This window comes from Lissotriton helveticus, chromosome 2_1 (assembly GCF_964261635.1).
Source record: "Lissotriton helveticus chromosome 2_1, aLisHel1.1, whole genome shotgun sequence".
In the NCBI taxonomy this organism is placed as follows: domain Eukaryota; kingdom Metazoa; phylum Chordata; class Amphibia; order Caudata; family Salamandridae; genus Lissotriton; species Lissotriton helveticus.
Genome location: NC_136059.1, coordinates 95,572,945 through 95,595,309, shown reverse-complemented (window position 1 = coordinate 95,595,309; position 22,365 = coordinate 95,572,945). Strand labels below are relative to the sequence as shown.

The following is a 22,365-nucleotide window of genomic DNA, read 5'->3' as shown; positions in this document are numbered from 1 at the left end:
CTGTAAGTATTCCATTTTCCCCAAATCTGCTCCCATTTCTTAGGGCATCCCCTTTCATATACAGATTTCTCTGCCACCATGCACCAGTCCATGTCTTTCTTCCATTCTGATAGTGTTGGCGCTGCTGATGTCCCCCATCTCTGGGCCACATTTTGTTTAGCAATCATTGCCCCCATAGTTGCCCAGAGTCGTTCTTTGCAGTTGAGGTCTGCATCATCGCATGCGTTGAGAATACAACATTCAGGTGAAGGTTGCAAGTCTACCCCACACACCCCTTGTATGCACTGTATTGTAACTTCCCAATAGGTCCTAATCTCTGGGCTGTCCCATAGAAAATGATATAAATATCCCTCCCGCCCACAACCTCTACCACACTTGGAATCTAACGCTATTTCCATTTTCACTAAGGTATTACTTGACAGGTAGGATCTGTGAAATACTATTCACCACCATCTGCGCCAGTGTGTCTGCATGCAATAATCAGAGCAATGCCAAGGACTGCAAATCGATATGGCCATTCGACCATGTCGAAAGCCTTACAGGAATCTAGCGATAGTATTGCCGAATGCGCTCGTATAGTGTCTACTCTGCCTAGCACCCCATGTAGTCGGCGGATGTTAAGCGCAGTATTTTTCCCCACGGGTGGTAGCTATCTTGATGCTTTACAACAAGCTCTGTACAGATCACCCTGAGACAAGATGGATGGTCGAGCCAAGTTGCAAAGATGTCCGGGAGCAGATACTATACTGAACGGAATGGAATAGAAGACTTAGCTATAACAAAACTGTAGCAACTGTAACACCGCTCGATATTACTACGCACAATATAATTCCAGACACAGAACCTACTTTGCCCTTGTAAAATTGTAAAATGTTTATCCATCTCATACAGACAGCTGTCCCAGGTACCTTGAACGACATGCAGATTCTATATACATGATCTGACTATTCCTGATGGTGGAAGAGTCCTGTGGCTGTGAGGTAACGCATTAAAATCTCAGCCTCCTTGAATCAGTGTCTACGTGGCCTGCACCAAATGTACGCGGTATCGCTTTCCCCTCTTCCAGGAAAGAGTTGGCTGCAAACCTCAAGCCTGTACTTTGATGGGTACTTATGTCACCACAGAAAATAGGTGGTGGTGGAACAGATCTTTACGGCAAGAGTATACAATGATGATAAATTAACAGAATATCTACGTGATTGGACGGAACTGACTGCACTACCGGACAAGGAGAGGCAAAGGAACCGCCTTCTCCATAAAATATTAACATCTATGGCTATGTGGGGGATTGTACCTTGATTATGAATGTGCTGCCCAGTTTCATTACTTGAAGATATGTTATGATGTATGATTAACTCCAGAATTACTATCTAATGCTTAGCTAGTATATGTTTATTTGTTTCTTATAAAATCAATAAAATGTATATTTATTATGTTTTTGACCTTTTTATTGTACTTTCTAAACATCATGTTCACACTCTTTAGCATGGGTCTTTGTGTCCTTTTGTAATTTTTTAAAATATAAAAAACACATATGTTTTAAAAATCTGCCTAGTTTGTGATCTTACATTATTTCACAGTTTAGGACAGCTGCCGCAGAAAACACTGCACCCTTAGGAACTCATTATCACCGCCTTACTTCTCAAACAAAATGGGACAAGATACTACTTCACCCATAGTAATTATTGTCTGTGTATTTTACCTGAACTCATACACCAATTGGCTGGTAGCTAGGCTACTATCTGACACTTCTTCACAACGCTTCTGTATGTTCCTAGCTACTACAGTAACTTGCTGTGGAGGAGGGCCTGGGCTCGCCTGCACCCAGGCCAGATGGGTCTAAGGTTTCACGAAGGTGCATTCCCACCTCCGACTCCTGTCTAAATCCATGAGCCGGCATTCGTTTCCGCTTGACGTCAAAAATGTGTTTTGCCTTGAATTCCTCTGGCATTTTTATTCTGTGCAATGCAGCCGTTGGCACAATTGTTCTCCTCATTTCGTCTTTGGTTAACTTGGTTGGTGGGGCGATGCTTCCCCCCCTGAGTAGTTGAATATTCGGTTTATCAAACATATCTTTGGTGTAGGACAGATAGGATCCAAAGTCAAAATCTTTCAGATCCTCCAGAGTGATTTCCTTCTTGAGGCCAGAACCTGTACGCGGTGTGGCCTCAAAAAACATCTTTTCCTTCAGATCTTCTTTGACTGGCGTCTTCTTCTCTGGCGTCTTCTTCTCTGGCGTCTTCTTCTCTGCCGCCTTCTTATCGGGTACTACTGGATGTGGTGGACTTTTACCTTTTGTTGGAGACTTACTTGTAGAAGCAGTTTCCTCCTTCTGAGGCTCAGGTGAAGGAAGCACCACGACTTCTCTTTGATACTCCTCGGCTTTGTGCAGCAGTTTTTCGATGATCCCACGCCTTTTTTTAGTTCTGCGTGGGTCGTGGGCGTCTGTGTCTGGAGAAAGTCCAGCTTCCAAGGATGCCTTCTTACACTTTTCTTCAAAGCGCTTATTCTCCAGCCAATCACAGAAAGCCATCTGGCAGAAAAGGTCTTGTTCTTTCTGTAACAAAAGCAGATAAGTCAATGGCATTGTAAATTATCATGGGTTATACACCAATTCGCTTTGGTCTATAGGAAGAGGAATTCAAACTATAAAGCCTGCAACCTTAAGAGACTCATTTATTTGAAAGGAAAACATACTTTATCGACTTATCATGAAGTTTTGGGCAGAGGGCCGGCCAAACAGTCATTATACACTTGGAGTGGGCAAATCACTCCTTCTCTGCACTAAGAGCAGCCCGACCCGCCCGCCCCTTAAAGCCGCGCATCAGGAACAAATACAATGATAATAACCTCAAGTTATTATCATTGTATTTGTTTTTTCTTTCACTGCTTTGCAGCAGTGGAGCAACATTCCTTCGCCTTAGAGGACGAACCGCCACTGTTCAGTGATACGTTTATCATCAAATAGGGAACAGTTTGCTGTGTGGTGTCACCATGCTGTGCATCAGCATGCATTAAAACCAGGTTGTGTTTACAGCCTAATAATAGTAATCATACTAATAATAATAATTATTATTTACAGAATTGGAGTTCTAATTCATACATCTGGATTTGAGGGAGGCACTGTTATGGGTAAACAACGGTAACAACGAAACTTTATCCCCGCCGAGAATCACAACGCGGTCGTTATCACGACCACGTTGTGATTCCGCATACCATTACTCCACAAGTCGTGATAACGACCGCGTTGTGATTCCCCGCGGAGATAAAGAATGCGGGATTTGATCGCATATTCACTGTTATGTGCCCATCTCTAGAGCTTAAATCCAGGTCTAACAAAAACCTGTCTCTAAGCGGGTACATTTGTAAGGGAAGTGCAGCTGCAAATGAAATCTTCTCATGAAAAGGTGTAGGCTCAGGGGACCTGTTAGAGTTTGGAAGGGACAGCTGCTCCACTATACACTGGTAAGAGGTACAGCTCTGCCAAACTGGTGGTCCCTGTGCCTGTTGAGGGCCTCATTCTGAGTGCCCCAGGGTGTCACCCGGTTACTCAGCCTCCCGGAGTTACTAAAACTAAGGGTACTGGTACCTACAGAGGACAGAGTTAGCACTAGTTAACAGGTACTAAAGGCGGGACCCAAAGTTCCCCCTTAGAAATGAGAAATTACTATCAGAATCGGAGTATTAAAATTTCCCAGGTTGTCCCTAATTTTATACCCGCTGTTTTACACAGCTTACCTGACCCAGCCGCGGTCCGAGCAGGTAACAGCGGTGGGGTGCTGGGGCTGTGTGGGGGGAATTTCGATGGACGATGCAGAGGGAAAATGAATTTTTTATTAAATTTTCCCTCTGCAACTTCCCTTGAAATTCCCCCCGACCCCCCCCCCCCATGGCCCCACCGCTGTTACCTGCACGGACCACGGCTGACCTGACCCACTGTAATGTCTTAAGCACTCCTAATGTATGCCTTCGAGGTGGTGCTACCACTTATAATGCTCCAGTTCGCCCTAAGTTGGCAGGGTATGCTCAGACGTGAGTCCCTTGCTCACTTTGCCACTGGAGTCAGGCTAGCCCGGCTGAAGACGGCTGTAATGCCAGAAACCGGTCCTGGGAAGCTTGATTCCGGTCCAGGGAAAACATGGCTTGGCAGTTCGGGCTGGACTGTTCCCATGAGGCACAGGGTCAGACTGATTTGCATATGGCCATGTCTGAATTGGGGTGGCGGAGTGAGCTAAAGAACGGTGATGGATTAAACCCAGATCAGTTGACTGGGGGTGAGTGTTTGTATTGTCAACGCTCCGTCCATCACCACCTTTGGTTTTTCCCAGTGGAACCTTCAGCAGCTCCGCAAGTGCACAATCAATGGTGGCGGTGAATCCACCACAAGGCCACTTCTAATAGTACACACGGAGGTCTGCCCTCGTTAAGAGAGGCCTCCTAAATCCGATTTCACCAGTGGGGTCTGGCATGCGAGGCGGGGTGTAGCTGGACAAAAAGTTTAAGCTAAACACTGGCCACACATGTAGAGAGAAACTCCTTATCCGTATATTTAAGAAACATTATCAAAAAAGTTTATTTCGGATTCAAGATCCATACAACCACATACATCATAAAACATATCCACATAAATAAACATAATATTAAAAATCCCGGTCATCAGTGTTAAAAAAAACATTGAGCAGTGCACAGTTCTTGTTCAATGTAGTAAATGGTTCATCAGTAAGCTAAAAAATCATTGTTGAATAGTAAAATGATGTGCAAGTACGCATAAAACGATGACCCAAAGTGACATATTTACAACAAAATAGAGAAGCGTGGCGTTAGGCAAACATTGCTAACACCATGCTTCTCCATTCTGAAAATGCAGGGATGTGCCGTATTCACAAGAATGTGGAGCAACCTTTACATAAAGCGATCCCTAAAGGAACAGACTTGCTGGTCTCTTTGCCCCTAGAAGATAAGCTATTGGACGATTACCTTCAGGAAAAAGTAATCTCATTAACTTACCGTAAAATCCTGAATAACACGCCAGATGCTCATGAGAAAACACGTGCAAAATGGGTAGATGACATAGGGGACTTGGATGACGACGACTGGCAGAAAGCCCTGGCTTCTCCCAGCGAGATGTCGATCCAGTCCTGTTTCAAACTCATTCAACTTAAACTACTCCACCAAGCCTACTATACTAGCTCAGTTTATATCAAAATGGGGGTACCAGACACCCCGGCCTGTCCCAGAGGATGCGGTCTCACCGGTACCTACATACACCAATGGTGGGATTGTCCGATCCTCCGGAAATACTGGGGAAAGGTTATATCTGTTATGTCCCGGATAACTAAAGCACCCATAGATGTCTCCCCCGGCTTTGTCTTCTAAATATCTGGGAAACCAACAATTTGTCCCGAACTGAGAAGTTGTGGGATACTTTGGGCTGCATGGTGGCGAAGCGCAATATAGCCAGAACATGGAATGGAGGGTCAAGCCAAGATACACTGACTGGGAGTCAGACATGGATTGGTGTAGGCAAGAGGAGAGGGTTATCTACGAGAGCAGGGGATACCCGCATAAATGGATGAAAATCTGGGGCCCTTGGAATAAGAGTAGAGGTTTGCTATGTACCCCTTTCAGTGACCCTCCTTCATCGGTGATCGATAATGAGGACATTTAATGTTTCAAATATAATGGGAACTATGATACCTGTGATTGCACTGTAGACCATGTGCTATGATTTGTCTTCATTGTACTAGTATATTGCGATTACACGAAAATGTTGATGACTACATTGCACTGCACTTGTTTTGGTTGTAATGTTTTTATGTTGATTCTCTTAATAAAAAAGATTTTTAAAAAAGAAGAATGCGGAGCACCCCTTAGCGCTGGTGTTGAGTGCAGCTGCCTAGCGCCAACGCAGACACCCTTTCACCACAGTGCTGAAAGGTCCCCCTTCCTCCACATAAACAATCATTCATGGCGTTTTGAAACTTCTATGTGAGTTGTTTAATGCAGCACCACATAGAAGTTGCAAAACTTTATTTTTGGGGGGGAAAATAGCAGCAAAACCCATTGATTGTTTATGTGCAGGAAGGTGACCCTTCCTGCACAACAATATTCAATGGCATTTTGTGCTTTCTATGAGTGCAGCACACATGGAAACAGCAAAAACGTTTTGCCTGTTTAAGACCAGGGGGCACTGTTAGTGAGGTTGTGCTGGCGATAGGGACTTCACCTTATCGACATGGCAGCATTAAGCCACTTAATGTGGCTTAATACTGCCTTGTACTTAAGGCACCCTTTAAGACTGTACTTAACTTGAAAGGGGAGGGTAATTGGTGTTGCGGTGGGCGTGCTACCGCAACACCCATTGATTATGACGCTACCCCTTATTCACAAGGATGATGTAAATACGAGGCAGCGCAAAAATGAAGGCCAGGGAAACCCTGGTCTTAAACAGGCAAAACAAGGACGAATGCTTTATTTCTCCTCGCTTTTGCTGATTCCATGTGTGCTGCTTTGTGCAGCACACATGGAAAAAGTAAAACGCAAATGATTGTTTATGTGCAGGAAGGGCCTTCCTACATGTAAACAATCTTCTCCTCAACGCAGACACCCTTACACTATGGTGCAAGGGTGCCTGTGTTGGCTCTAGGCTCAGGGGGAAACGTAGAGCTGCACCATATTCTTGTAAACATGGTGCAGCTCTGCGTTTCTAAAGTGATGGAGCGTTTCGTTAGCCTTCTTTGCTTAGCGACACTTTTTGCCACTTTATTGTAAATATGCCCAAAGGACTTTCCTGCACATAAACAATCATTTGCGAATGCAGCACACATGGAAACAGCAAAAACAAGGAGAAATAAAGCATTTTTCCTCGTTTTGCCTGTTTAAGAGCAGGTTTTCCCTGGCTTTAATGTTGGCATAGCCTCCTATTTACGTCACCCTTGTAAACAGGGGGCAGCCTCAAAATCAATGGGTGTTGCGGTGGAACATCCACAGCAATACCCAATCAATCAATCAAAACACTTGTAAGCTCGCTACACACCCATGAGGGTCTCAAGGTGCTGGGGGGGTGCTGCTACTGTTTGAATAGCCAGGTCTTGAGTAGTCTTCTGAAGGTTAGCAGGTCCTGGGTCTGTCATAGGAGGATGGGGAGAGTGTACCAGGTCTTGGCGGCGAGGTGGGAGAACGATCTGCAGCCGGAGGTCGTTCTTCGGATGTGGGGGACTGTGGCGAGGGCGAGGTCTGCGATCGGTGTTGGCGGCTTGGGGTGTAGAAGGTAAGATGGCTGTTGAGGTAGGCTGGTCCAGTGTTGTGAAGTGCCTTGTGTGCGTTGGTGAGGAGCTTGAAGGTGATCCTCTTGTTGACGGGGAGCCAGTGTAGGTCTCTCAGGTGGGGTGTGATGTGGCTGCGACGAGGGATGTCGAGGATCAGGCGTGCGGAGGCATTCTGAATGTGTTGTAGTCGTTTCAGGAGTTTGGCCGGGGCTCCTGCGTAGAGGTCGTTTACGTAGTCCAATCTGCTGCTGATGAAAGCCTGGGTAACCGTTCTTCTTGTATCAGTGGGGATCCACCTGTAGATCTTGCGGAGCATGCGGAGGGTGTTGAAGCAGGAGGATGAGACGGGGTTCACCTGCTTTGTCATGGAGAGGGTGGTGTAGAGGATGAATGCCAGGTTGCATGCATGGTCGGTGGGTGTTGGTGCTGTTCCCAGTGCGGTCGACCAACAGGAGTCATGCCAGGCCAAGGGAGTGGAGCCAAGGATGAGGACTTCTGTCTTGTCCGAGTTTAGCTTCAGGCGGCTAATCTTCATCCATTCGGCAATGGCTTTTATTCCTTTGTGGAGGTTGGGTTTGGCGGTGAGGGGGTCCTTGGTGAGGGAGAGGATCAGCTGGGTGTCGTCGGCGTAGGAGGTGATGTTGAGGTCGTGCAGTTGGGTGACATGGGCGAGTGGTGCCATGTAGATGTTGAACAATGTCGAACTGAGGGACGAGCCTTGGTGTACGCTGCAGTTGATCTCTGTGGCTTCGGAGCGGAAGGGGGGGAGACGGACGCTCTGGGTTCTGCCGGAGAGGAAGGAGGTGGTCCAGTCTAGAGCCTAGTCCTGGATTCCAGCGTCGTGGAGGTGTGTGCGTAGGGTACGGTGGCAGACGTGTCGAAGGCGGCTGATAGGTCCAGGAGAATGAGGGCCGAGGTCTTGCCTTTGTTCAGCAAGGCTCTGATGTCATCAGTGACGGCGATGAGGGCAGTCTCGGTGCTGTGGTTGCTGCGGAACCCGGACTGGGATGAGTCCAGGATGCTGTTCTCCTGGAGATAGCGGGTCAGTTGTTTGTTGACGGTCTTCTCGATGACCTTTGCCGGGAATGGGAGCAGGGAGATGGGCTAGTAGTTCTTGAGGTCTTTGGGGTCAGCCTTGGGTTTCTTCAGTAAGGCGTTGATCTCGGCATGCTTCCAGCTCTCCGGGAAGGTAGCCGTCTCGAAGGAGATGTTGATGGCTTTCAGGAGATGGGGTGCAATGGTGGCACTGGCTTTGTTGAGGATGTGGTGTGGGCAAGGGTCTGATGGAGAGCCCGAGAGGATGGTGTTCATGGTTTTGATGGTGTCGGCGTCGTTTATGTTGGCCCAAGAAAGCAGGAGGTTGGTGCTGATGGTGGTCGTGGGGACAGAGGTCTCAGTGGTTGTCGGGTTAGTCGAGACGATGAAACTGTCGTGGATGTCTGCGATCTTGAGATGGAAGAAGGTGGCGAGGTAGTCGCACACGTCTTGTCAAGGTGGGATGTCATTGGTGTTGGAGATAGGGTTGAAGAGTTCCTTTGCGATGTTGAAGAGCTCTTTGCTGTTGTGTGCGTTGTTGTCTGGGCGGTCTTTGAAGGAGGTCCTTTTGGCGGATCTGATGAGCTGATGGTGTCTGCGGGTGGCGTTCTTGTGGGCCGCTTAGCTGTCTGGTGTCTGTTCGCTGTGCCACTTCTTCTCAAGTTTTCGGCCGTCTTGCTTGGATGCTTGGAGGTCCTCGGTGAACCAGCTTGCTTTCATGCTTGGCGGGTTTCCTGATTGGGCGAGAGTGTTGGCGCAGTCTTCGATCCACTGTCTGAGGTTGCGGGCGGCGGTGTCGGGATCAGTGGGATCAGCAGGTGGACTCTGGGCGAGGGTGGAGGTGAGCTTGTCTTCCGTGACTTTGGACCAGCAGCTGCGGAGGATCTGTTGGGTGAGGTGGTGCGTGGTGGGTTTCCGGAAGGTGTTGTGGATGCAGCGATTGTCGGTCCAATGGAGTGCGGTAGTGTGGCTGAAGGCCACGTTGGAGCTTGTGGAGAGGATAGAGTCAAGTGTGTGGCCGGCGGAGTGGGTGGGTGTTGAGACGAGCTGTCTGAGTCAGAGGTTGGCAATGTTGTCGATCAGGGTGGTGGAGTTGGTGTCGTTGTTGCTCTCGAGCTGGAAGTTCAGGTCCTCGAGGAGGATGAAGTTTGTGGAGGCGAGGGAGTCGCAGAACTGTGGTAGGGGTACAGGGTGTCTGTAGACGAGGGTTCCTCAGAGGGTGGTGTTGGGGTCGGTGTGGATCTGGAAGTGCAGGTGTTCGGTGGGGCGGAGTGTGTCGTCGGTGCTGGTCGAGATTCTGAGAGTGATCCTGTGGACAATAGCGATTCCTTCTCCTGTTCCATTGGTGCGGTCCCTGCGGGTGATCTTGTAGCTGTCGGGGATGGCTATGGCGATGTCATGTGCCAGGGAGGGGTTCATCCCGGTTTCGGTCAGGAAGGTGATATCTGGGGAGGTGGAGTCCAGTAGGTTCCAGAGTTCAATGGCGTGTTTGCGGGCGGAGCGGGTGTTGAGGAGGATGCAGTTGAGGTGGTTGAGTTCTTTCACGGTGGGTGGAGTTGTGGAATGAATGCTGGTGAAGCTGCAACTCCGGCAGGTGAAGGGTCCTTGGGTGTGCTATGGGGCGGCCCGGACGCAGGTGTGGCGTTCACGGGGGCCAGGGGTTCTGGCACTGGGCGCGGTCCAGGCGCAGACGGGCGCAGAAGGGCTTGCCTTTGGCTCGCGTTCGGCACACCAGCGGCGCGTCCGCGCAGCGGCCGCCATATAAGGGGAGGTGGGAGGGAGGAGCAGCTGTGAGGTGGGAATGGGGCGCTGAATGGGCGAGTTGGGGGGGCGGGGCCTCAGGTTAGCAGCGGCAGGAAAAATGGGATACAGAAGGCAAGGGGGAAGAAGGGCAACAGAACAGAGAGGCGAAAAGGCCAAAAGGCCATTACAATTAACAGGCAAGAAGGCAAATACAATTAACAGGAAAAGAGGCAAAAAGGCAAAATACAATAATCAGGCAACAATTGACAGAGGCAAGCAATTACACAGGAGCAGGCAAGAGTAATGGCAGAGCCAAGGGGAGCGGCGAACTTACAGAGACGGCAGCAGTAGGGCACAGACACACAGTGGTGCTGTGCGGTGACGGGAGCGGCCTAACCTGCAAGCAGGGTCAAGGGTCGCTCCTTTCACCACGCAGCGGCAGATGTATAAGGGGATGTGGGAGGGAGGAGCAGTTGGGAGGCTGGAGCGGGGTGGCAAACGGGCGAGTGGGGGTGTGGGGCCGCATGGGACCAGCAGCGGGAAAAACTGGATACAGAAGGCAAGGGGGAAGAAGGGCAACAGAACAGAGATGCAAAAAGGCAAAAAGGCCAATACTATTAACAGGCAAGAGGGCAAATACAATTAAAAAGAAAAGAGGCTAAAAGGCTAAATACAATAATCAGGCAACAATTAACAGAGGCAAGTAATTAAACAGGAGCAGGCAAGGGTAATGGCAGAGCCGAGGGGAGCGGCGAATTTACAGAGATGGCAGCAGCGGGGCACGGACACACAGGTGGTACAGTGCGGTGTGGGGAGCGGCCTAACTTGCAAGCATTGCCCTCCCCTTTCACGCTAAGTACAGCGTGAATGGGTGCCTTATTTACAAGGCAGCGTTAAGCCATGCTAAGTGGCTTAATGCTGCCTTGTAAATAAGGCAAAGCCCCTATTGCCACCATAACCTCACTAAAAGTGACGTTGTGCAAGCACTGAATAGCAGCCCAAAACTTACAAAACTTCGCTTTAGGAGTTTGTTTCTGAAAAACCACGAAAAGTGGGCTGCAACATGGCAGATCACTCTGCAGTCTGTTTTGCTAAATATGCCTACAAGCAGCATTGGAGACAAATTTGGCCTCACCTCCAGGAGCATCTCGCAGCCGTTAAGGCAGAATACCCTCCATTCCTTCAGTCTTCAGGTCCCATAGAGTCTGTGGCAACTTGAAAGGCACTTGTGTGAATAGATGTAGTCAAGGGGTGGACTTCTGATGAAGGTTACCCCTCTGCAGACTCTGTCCTCAGATGTTTCTAGGGAACCTTTCTGCTTCAGGGTCCTTCAGAAATTCCATCCCTCTACTGTGCCTAGGAGAGTGTAAGGCGCCAGCTCAACTCAATATGTGAATCCACAGATTTCCATTCCGGGCTAGGTCCAGTGTGATCCAAGCTTCGTCACGAGGGGAGGAACACAGATCAAAGGGTATTACCGTGAACTGATAATGAAGGCCCAATACATAGAAGCGGAGAAACCTCTGGGACCGCATATGGACAGGGACATGGAGATACACATCCTGTAGGTCAAGGGAAGCCAGAAAATCCCCTTGATTGATCAGAGGCAGGATCACCTGCAAGGAAACCATCTTGAACTTGACCAGAGGAATGAACCAATTCAACCACTTCAGATCCAACACCGGTCTGAGGTCGCCGGTATGTTTCTCCACCAGGAAGAGAATAGAGTACACCCCTAGCCCCCACTTCTCCTTGGGTATCGGAACCACAGCTCCCTTGGCCACTAGACAACGGATGCCATCCAGGAGCGCCTCTTTCTTTAAATCGTCTCTGGGACACGGACCCAAAAACAGTCTGGGGGCGTCTGGACAAACCCAATTCAAAAACCTTCCGACACCACCTGAAGGACTCATTGATCCGAAACAGTACTCATCCAGTTGTCCACAAAGAGAGACAGGCGACCCACCACTGGACCCACTACCCAGAGCAACCCAGTCAGGATTTTGAGGGGGCAGAAGAGTAGGAAGAAGCGGGAGGGAACCGGGACTTGTCAGAGCAAGTTGCACCCTGGCCATGCCCCCTTCCACGGAAGAGCTGAGAAACCTTCCCTTGACGAGCAGGGCCAAAAGCTCTACGTGTCCCTAAAAAAACGGGAACGCGCTACTGTCTCCGGAGCCAAAAGTTTACGATCTTCCGCAGACTTCTTGCCCATTTCCTCTAAGGGAGCACCCAAGAGCTTAACACCCAAAAAAGGAATCTTCATGAGTAAGCCCTTCTGAGCCGCATCAGCCTTCCAGGAACGCAACCACAATTGGCGACAAGCTGCGACAGAAGACCCAGCCGTAGAGGCCGCCGCTCCCAAGGAATCCAATGAAATGTCAGAAAGGAGCCTGACCTGCTGTTCTATCAGGGCGAGAGTGGGAGAAACTTTCTCGCCCTGGTCCAACAACTCAGCCAACGACTGGAAGTCCTTCCACAATGACTGGATGGCATAAGAGGAATATGTGGCAGCTCAAATAGAAAAATTGGTGGCAGCAAAAGTATGCTTCACAGCCACATCAACTTTCTTATCAACCGGGTCGGCAGGAGAAGCATCCTCTGAAATAATAGCGCTATGCCAGCCATCAAAGAATCCACCTTCACCAAGGCCGGATATTTAACATCAAAGTCCTGCGAGGGTATCTCTTGGCCAGAAACCAGGGGAAACTATTCCTATAAACATCTTTCCACTCCAAATCCAACACCTTCAATATAGAGGAGTGAAGAGGCAACAACTCTGGCTACTTCTTCTGATATCGAGAAAAGAAATCCGTATCCTCCACATCAATTCCAGAATCCAGAAACAATAGGTTGGAGCGAGTATGCTGAGGGTCGTCTCTAAGATCCGACTCTTGCACAAACCGACCATTAAGTTCCACATCCTCCTCCCCATCAGAGTCCTGGGAGGGACCAGGGTCACTCCTAGCTTTTTTAAAAGGAGGAACAGCCTCCCTATTACGAGAGGCCACAGCAACAGCTGACTGGATCATCTGTTGTATCGCAGCCAGCGAAGGCACAGCGTCAGCAGGACCAGAAGACTCCCCAGTGAGGGAAGAATCCAAGGCAGCACCTTCCTCCATACCATCCATAGTACAAAATGCAGGAGAAACAGTACAGCAAGCAAGGATGTTCAAGTACCGCCTTGTTGCCCATAACAACCCCCACAATGCCTCCAGAAGGCCTCCAGCACATCCTAAGCGTGTACGTCAACTAAACTGGAGCCCACCAGTGCGTGGTAATAAAAAATTAATAGCCATGCCCGAGCCGCAACACAAGACAACGACCACACCTGGTCCTCAGACGAGATGCAGCGGTGAATAGAAACCCAATCCACACCGCAGGGAAATAAGGCAGCAAACGGGGGCAACCGATCGGGAAACCGCTGGTCAAAATGACAAAACCCGCCAAGTCAGCTAGAGCAGGACTTGGCAAGTACCAGAAAGTATGTTTAAACAAAACAAACAACGCCCTCTCAGTAAGTCCCCTAGAGAAGGACCCAAGGAGCACGGTAAAAGAGGCCGTTTATCGAATGCCTCACAAACCAAGACCCCCTGGGGCATAAGAATCCGCTAAAGCAGGACCGCCGCCCCCACTCACCTGAAACCAAGAAACAGCACTCGGAGTAGTGCAGAAACAAAAAAAACTGGTTGTAGTTCATGGGTGAATTCCTTTAATGGAATTGGTGGAGGATGATGGGGGCCATATTGGAGGGATAGGGAGACTTGTAAGCTAACTGATTTTACTTGGAGTTTCTGTGGGAGCAGAGTGCTCATGTGTTATTACTGTGGCGAGGAAGACGGTCGAAGAGGTAATGGCTTTTACAGCTGAAACAGGCATGAGCTCCTACTCCCCTCTCAAGCCTGCTCTACTCAGCATCTGGCTACCCTCACGGGCGATTAGCCGTGCTTTACAAATTCACATGACATAACACTTAACCACCTAGTTGATAACTGGAATGGAGAAACACACTTGACTTGATTGACTGGTCAATTGTTGGAGCAGAACTTACATAGCATACTTACACCTCAAGACTCCATGGCAATGTGACTTGAGCTTAGGAAGAAGCCTGCTTTAGAAGAGTTAAGCCGAAAGAATTTTTTGACTTGCCGTAAGGTAGATGATTAGCGGTAAACTGCAGATCAAGTGGTAGAGACTGCACGGTTGCCATTACAAGTGCACTAATACTTGGAAATCATCTTTAGGCCCTGGAACTTACAGCAAAGTTTACACATGGACAGATGTGGCTTCATGTTCTTTAAACCGAACAGAAGGTCCAGTGTGTTAATGTGCATGATATTCAAAGTAGAACCCGTAAACAGAATGTGATGTGGCAAGGGAAGGCAATGTGGCCTTTACTAGACCGAGGTGACAGAATCAAATTACCAAAGCTACAGATGACTTTGGGTGAAAGGTTATGGTTAGAATGGAGTTTCCCATAGGGGTTTCTGAGGAGGCTCAGGTAAAGTGCATTACCATAAACCAGTTGTGAGAATATACATGCGTTGAGTTGCAGCAATAATTAGTCGGGCAGATTTTCTTTTAGAGAAACGGCGGTTGAAAGCAAGAGGAAACAACTGCATTGATCTGATGTCATTCACATGATCGATGCATTGAGATTTACAGATGGAAGCCTACATTCTCCAGTTTGTGACTTTCATATGAGGAGTACTGAGTGACAGTGGTCAAACCCACCAATAGCTATCGATTTTCTCACCTTTTGAAACAAACAAATCTTAGTCCTGTCATAGTCATTGTTAGCTCGGTCTGGTGACTTAGTGGACTAATGCGTCCACTGTAGGGGCCTGTGTTCTACCTCATGGTCACAGGTTGAAATACTGGCAGATCCACTCCGCCTTTCATCCTTTTGAGGTCAATAAAATGAGCACGGCGGAGAGGAAGACCTTGATCAGGAAGCGTAGGGCGTGAGCCATCGCACCGGACATGGTGACCGTACACAGGAACAGTGGAGTGACTCACTGACCTATTCACACAAACTCAAATGACTACGGTGGGTTACATCACTGTGGGTAATGTTTTCCCACTTGGGAGGTTAACCAATTTGTTAGTTGGGAATCTGTTACGGGTGGGGAAGGTAGCTAGGGGTGTCACAGCCAGGAAACACATGCAGAATGCGTCAGAGCTCTTGGTAACACTGATAGCAAAAGAGGTGCGGCTTAAACCAAACACTCCACCACACCCAGAGAGATGACATGTAGCTTCCAGTCCCAAAGCACACATGGTTTAATTTGTCACCTTTAATGTCACAGGGCTCAACTCACTAACTAAGAGAATAGCCATAATCAACTACCTGAGACATACGGATGCCCACACATGCCTCCCCCCAGAAACTACCTTTTGGCAAAGGACACTGACCGTATGTGTGCCCAGTTTTTTCCATCCCAACACTTCGGCTCCACCACCACCAAGAAGACGGGTGTAGCTATCTTATGTAGCAAGTCATTCTCAGGCTGGATTCTGGATGTAAACCCGGGAAAAATGGCCCGCTCGCTAGGTATAGTTATATGACTGGGTACACAGATATTTTAAATATGTACGTTCCTAATACCCACCAGTAAGCGTTCATGAAGAACACCATCTCCCAGGCACTTCAATATACGAAAGGGGATTGAATAGTGGGTGGGGACCTAAACCTAGTAAAGGACAACACGACTGACAGGACTCCATCCCCCTTTGACTCCGGTTTAGGTGCAGCCATTCCCGCACTCAAAGGCTAGTTGGATGACATGGGCTTGATAGATGGGTGGAGATCAGTCTATGCTAGGAACCAGGATTACACCTTTTATTCCATGGCTCAAAAATCATACACTCATTTCGATCATTTCCTCTAGGGATATAGCTTGATCAGCGCAATCACTTCCTTAGGCATAGGGCACATAACACTTGCCGACCATGCCCCTGTCAAACTTAACATCTCCATTCCACAGGGACGCTGTGGGTTCTCCACCTGGAGACTCGATGACTTTCTCTTACATGACCCAGTCATAAAATGATAGATCATAGATGAATTAGCAAATTTCCCACGCATCATTGATACACCGACTATCTCAGTAGCGGCCTTATAGGACACCCTTAAAGCATACTTAAGAGAGATCTTTATCTTGGTAGCCACACAACACAAAAATCTGCAAGCGGACAAACGCCATGAACTCAAAGAGATGCTAGGACATACAGAGAGCACCCACAAAGAGACCCCTTTTACTAGCCTGAAATTTACACAAAGTCACTACCCTTCGAATGCAGCTGAAATCCCAGGACTGGGACAAAGCTGACTATGCCTTGAGCTGCACCAAACACATTTATTACTCCCTGACCAATAGGGCAGGTAGGGTCCTGATGGCACAACTACTCCTCCAGACTAGCAAGAGTAGAGTCAAAGAGATCACAGTCTCTACTTCTGAGACCTCATGCAACAACCCAGCTATAGCAGATGCCTTTAGAAAGTTTTACAAAACTCTTTACATTAAGGAACCCCTTAGCCTGGAGATGATCGCCCATCCTCTTGACACAATATTATCTATTGCCTAAAGGTGGTAACCCACCTAGATGAGCCAGTCCTAGGAGAGGAGGTGATAGCAACCATCCCTAAGCTCAACACTGGGAAAGGCTTATTCATATAGTGGAGAATGCCCAAAGAACATCTAAGAATGTCCTTCTCCTGTCCGGAAAAGGCATTTGATAGTGTAGACTGTAAATACATAAAAGGGGTTTTGGCAAAAATAGGATGGGGCCACAGTTTCTCTGCTGGGTCACTTCCAATTATCAGAAACCAGTGGCTAAAATATGAGTCAATGGCACCTTTTTTCAATGCATCAATTTTTAAACACGGAACTCGGCAAGGCTGTCCGCTTTCGCCGCTTATATTTGCTCTAATTCTAAAGCCCTTTGCTAAAGCTGTATACTCTGTTGAAGGGTTACAAGGTGCTTGAACTGGGGATAGAGGGGCATATTATCAAGGACAGGTGATACATTATCGCCGCTTTTATCGGCAGGAAACTGCCGATAAAGCAGCGATAATGGCCTTGATAATATGCTCTATGAATTCCAATCGAAGCCCATGTTAGATGTGTATCGCCTGTCCTTGATAATATGCCCCAGAGTCTTTAAGTTATTGATGTTTGCAGATGGCATTATGTTCTCCCTAATAGGCCCTGAATGATCCATGTCGCTAGTCTTGCCGGAACTTTGCGTGTTCCAGGCTGTCTCCAACTTTAAAATCAACAATGTAAAATCAGAGGCTCTCCTACTGTACCCCCGCCCAGGACAGAGAGAAATCTTGGAACGCCTAATTCCCATTTGCTTGTTGTCGGGTCATGTGAAATAGCTGGGCATTCTCATTGGCCCCACCTGGGCCCAAGTGACCACTTTCAACTACACATGCATGCTTAAAACGCTGCAGCAAGACATACTGCATTGGCATTTCAAGCTGATTTTCTGTTCAGGGCTTCTAATGGTGGGTAAAAAGAGACTTCTGCCACAGATCCTTTACTTATTCCAGACGATACTGCTACCACAGCTGCTGCCCTTTTTTTCACGCACCGTAAGCTTATTCTGCAACATAAAGGCCCGAGGATTGACAGCCACATTCTCTGCAAACTGGTAAGGCAGGGTGGCCTGGAGCTATCCCACCTCACTTCATCCTATCAAGCTGCTCAACTCAGGATTTTCGGAGAATGGGGCAAGAATGATTCGCAAACGTATTGGTTCCATATCGATCAACTCATAGAAGGACCCCCATTACGGCAAATCCCCTGGATGAAGAAATCCCATCAAAGCTAGGGCCTCCACTACTCGCTCTGTCAGTCTGGGGAAAAGTTGCTACCCGCCTGGGTTTCACCTTATTTCCGTCACAATTCACACCTATCTCCTATAACCCAGATTTTTCCCCAGCGCTGTCGCCCTCCCAGTTTGACACATGGAGAGAACATTAATATCTTATGGTAGGCTCCCTCCTCAGGAACCGGCAAATTCTCTCCTTTGAAGAGGTCAGAAAACAATTCAGGATTCACGAAACCTAACGTTTTGCACACATCCAAATACAACAGTGAGTCCTCATCCCACTTTGATGGAATAGGCGGCTAAATCGCTCACGTGACTAGAGAAATGGTTTAAAGATGGACCCGATAACAGAGCCCTGATATCCATTCTCTGCTGATTTCTCACAGATTCCCCCAGCAGGGATAAGACACTGGGGCAGAAGAGGTGGGCGAGGGAGTTGGGATATGACCTCATATAGAAAGACTGTGACAAAAATGTCAACATAGGATGCTGCTTCGCCTCCGGTGTGCACCAGCAGGAAACCCAGATCAAAATTCAGACTTATTGGCATAAACCTCCAAAAAAGTAGCATAATGGAACCCAGCAAAATCTGCCTAATGCCAATGGGCACCTTGCTACACTTCTTTGGCACTATCTCCCTTCTTCCTTTCCCTGTGAAGATCATCGAGCGCCTTGTGAGCAGGGCACTCTCCCAGTTCCTGGAGACGAATGGCCTACTGATGATGTTCAGTTTGGCTTTCGCCAGGGACATGGGACAGATTCTGCACTGTTGACTGTATTGGATGATCTCCGTCTGTGTGCAGACAAGGGTCAACATGCCATCTTGATCCTATTAGATCTGTCTGCCGCTTTCGACACGGTCAATCACAGGGTTCTTAGCAATGGTTGGAAGGAGGTGGGGTAGTTGGTCTGGCATTGAAATGGTTCCACTTTTATCTATCTGATAGATGTCAGGCTGTGGCCTTCCCCCCTTTCCAATCAACGTTTATGGTGTGCTGCATGGCTCTGCAATAAGCCCCATTCTCTTTAACATTTATATGCGGCCACTGGTGAACATCATTAAATCCTTTGGTATAGGTGTGGCAAACTATGCTGATGACACCCAGTTGATTCTATCACTGGAGGGAGAACAGTCATCTTCATTGTAGAATTTTCACACGTGCATGCAGAATGTGGCCCAATGGCTAAAAAACAACTCTCTGCAATTTAATGCAGATAAAACTGAAATTCTGTGTACTAAAAGTGGGAGAGTGCCTTATTTTCTTCCGCCTGACTTTTGGCCTATTGCCGCTGTTGGCATCTAAGTCGGTTCGTAATTTGGGAGTTTTATTTAATGAGGAGTTAACCTTGGAGACACATGTTAATAAAACTGTAGGGAATTGCTTTTCCTTCATTAGGGTTCTGAGGAAAATTCTGCCTCTGCTCCCTGCTTAAACACGCTCCTTGGTAGTCAGGAGCGTTATTTTGAGCAGGTTGGACTACTGTAACATTCTTCTGTTGGAGTCTCCCAAGCTTTTAACTGGCAGACTGCAGAGAATTCAGAACATGGCAGCCAAGCTGGCTCTGTCTCGCCCCCATTATTCTTCCTCCTCCGCGGCCCTCGCAGAGCTACATTGGCTCCCCATTGTGCAGAGGATTGACTTTAAATCCCTCTGCGTTGTGTTTAAGGCACTGCATGGGTTAGGTCCCATACCTCTGCGGAGTAAATTCCATTGGTATGCCCCTTCCCGCTGCCTTTGGTCCTCCGCAGCAAATTGGGTGAAAGTACCCATGACTAGGAGAGCTAGTTTGGGGGGTCAAGCTTTTAGTGTTGCTGCTGCAAAACTCTGGAACAAGCTACCTATGGAGCTGCGACAGATACATGATCTTCTGCCTTTTTGTAAACAAATTAAGACCTGGCTTTTTCCTAGAACATAATCTCTAGCTGCTCTTTGGTCACAGCTGTTCTTTTACTGTCTTCTTCCATCTTTAGCACCAGGATGCCAGATGGGTTGCAGTGCGCTTTACAAATTTCTCTACATTTACATTGACAAGCTCCATAGCTACTGAAAAGATGTGCTTAAAGAGACTGGTGATCACTTTGGGACGCACATCCCACGAGACCCAGGGGTTATCCTTTTGGGCAAACAATATCCATTCCAATGATTTCCAGTTAGGGAAAAACACATAGCCATGACCCTGATTGCAGCCCTTCAGTTTATAATAACATTTTGGGGAACGGCCCCCACACCTACACTACGTGACTGGATGAACCGCATTTGGGAAAGGATGGCCATGGAAAAATAAATGGTGGCCGAAGACTCCACCCACGTATATGAAGTCACCATTGACCCCATCATACGCATCCTATCCTGAGAGATAGTGCCCCAAAGTTCAAAAAGTGCTATGTCTCATCCACAGTGAGCAGTCTTGACTTCCTGCTTGCTCCTGTGAATAGCACATCTCAGGTAACCCAGATTCGACCCATGCTGACCCACGACCCTCACACAGAAGTCTCACCCATGATAATCACTGGATGTGGGTGGGAGGGTGTTATGAGGTACTAGTTCCAACTATGACTGCGTTACATACCTACTGGCATGCTTCCTTTCCTTGCTGGCCGTTGGGGTGTAGGCGATGGTACGTGTTAAGTTCCATACCTAAAACTTTATAAGAACAGTTCAACCAAAAATAAGTCACTAAGGGCCCCAGGCATCAACGAAAAAAACGGTTGCAAACGGGCAGATTCTCTGAATCTGTCCCTTTGCGACCGGTATTTTTGCATTTGGGATGCATCATCCCAAATGCAAAAATTGCAATATAAGGAATCGCAGAATTTGCGATTACTTAAATTGCGAATGCATTTAAGGAATCGCACATTGCGATTACTTGAAATGCAATGCATGATGTAATTTAAAATAGCGATTTCGCTATTAGGGGTCCCAATTTACCGTCAAATGAAACTGGATGTTAATTTGAGAAAACTTTGAAAAGTGCACTAGAGTGCATTTTTCAAAGTTACATGTTACACACACACATGCTCTTAGGCCATGTGTGTGTCCAACATGTGGTCACATGGCAATTTCAAGGGTGCAACAGGGTGTCCTTTTGGCACCCTTGCAATTGCATGGGCAATTTGCGAGTACATATTTGATACTCGCAAATTGCGCATGCAATTTCCATTGATTCCTATGGCCGTCTAGGCCCATAGGAATGAATGGAAAGCAATTCCTTAATTGCGACTCGCAATTTGCGAGTCGCAATTAAGGAATTTGTAGGAATTGCTAATTTATTTATGATTCCTACATGCATAGCCAATAGCGAATCTTTAATTGCGATTCCTTAACAATCACAATTAAGGATTCGCTATTGGCTATTTTTATGCATGTGCACCTAAGAGCCAAAGTATGATAAGAAGGGAGAGCAACTTGAACTGGATAAGTCAAGAAACATGCTGTGACTCACTATGTCTATATCCCAAGATAAAAATAAAGGCGATAGATGGGAGGTGGAAAGCAGCAACAATCCAGGGTTCCAGCTAGGGGCGCTTGTATTTTAGGATGTTGGGTCCCTGTCATCCTGATTTTCGGTTGTTTATGGCTAGTGTAGTTCTCTCAAACTCCACCCCCTTGAAAAGGAGAGAGGAGGACTAGTCCAGTCAGTAAGTGAATGTGATCCTAAGGACAAGAATGACACTAAATCATTTCATATATTTTTCACTAAAGTTTCCTGATCTCTTGGTTGGTCTGATTCTGTTGACTAGTCTGTCTTGCAAAACCGCTTTGGTACCTGCGGGTTTTAGTGCGCTTTATAAAATTCATATCATATCATATATACATTTTTCATAGTTCCGCTTTCACTTCACTTATTTTATTTTTGGAAATTGGAAAAGGAGGAAGAACATTCTTTTTCTGAGTCAATATCTACACCAGTGAGGCATGAAATACCACTGTGGGGCTTCTGCTGGCGTGACAACACAAATGCGGACAATAAATAGTAATATACTTTAATATTAATTGAATGTCTCCACATATTTACCTATGTGGCTGTTTATTCATTTATCCAGCCCCTCTGATACTTTTTAAGTCTCTTAATATCCTAAACCTATTGATTAAGCGCCATCAAATGACACCATTATATTGCGTTACTCAGTGATGAAGTGACGAGCATTACACTCTTGGTGCTCACGCGTCTCTTTTAGCTGGTTCCACTGGCCGGCTTGATGCTGTCAAGGGTACTAACACCATGCAAATACATAAATACAAGAAGAAAAAAAATGGTGGCTGTGTGTCGGGGACTTAACATTTTCTCTGCCAATTCCTGCCATGTCTCGCATGGTGGACACGGGCAGGGAAATGAGTGGCGACCGCCCCACCTTTAATAGAGCAGGTCAGGTCTACAATGACAGTGACAGTGACTGGGTCCACCGGCGGACAGACTGCTGGGTCAAGGGTTACTCTCGGAAAAGCCAACTGATGCTCTTCCAATGGTAGTCCAGAGGTTC

General features: G+C 47.5%; 1 protein-coding gene across 1 annotated transcript in view; it reads right to left on the bottom strand.

Moving 5' to 3' along the window:
- Nucleotides 1–373: 373 nt before the first annotated feature.
- The window catches only part of ANKRD53 (ankyrin repeat domain 53), an 86,463-nt gene continuing 64,471 nt past the window's right edge, over nt 374–22,365 (bottom strand). The window contains exon 6 of the mRNA XM_078677194.1: nt 374–2,557. Within this exon, the coding sequence (XP_078533320.1) occupies nt 1,775–2,557 (783 nt within the window). The 3' untranslated portion in view covers nt 374–1,774. The remainder of the gene's footprint in view (nt 2,558–22,365) is intronic.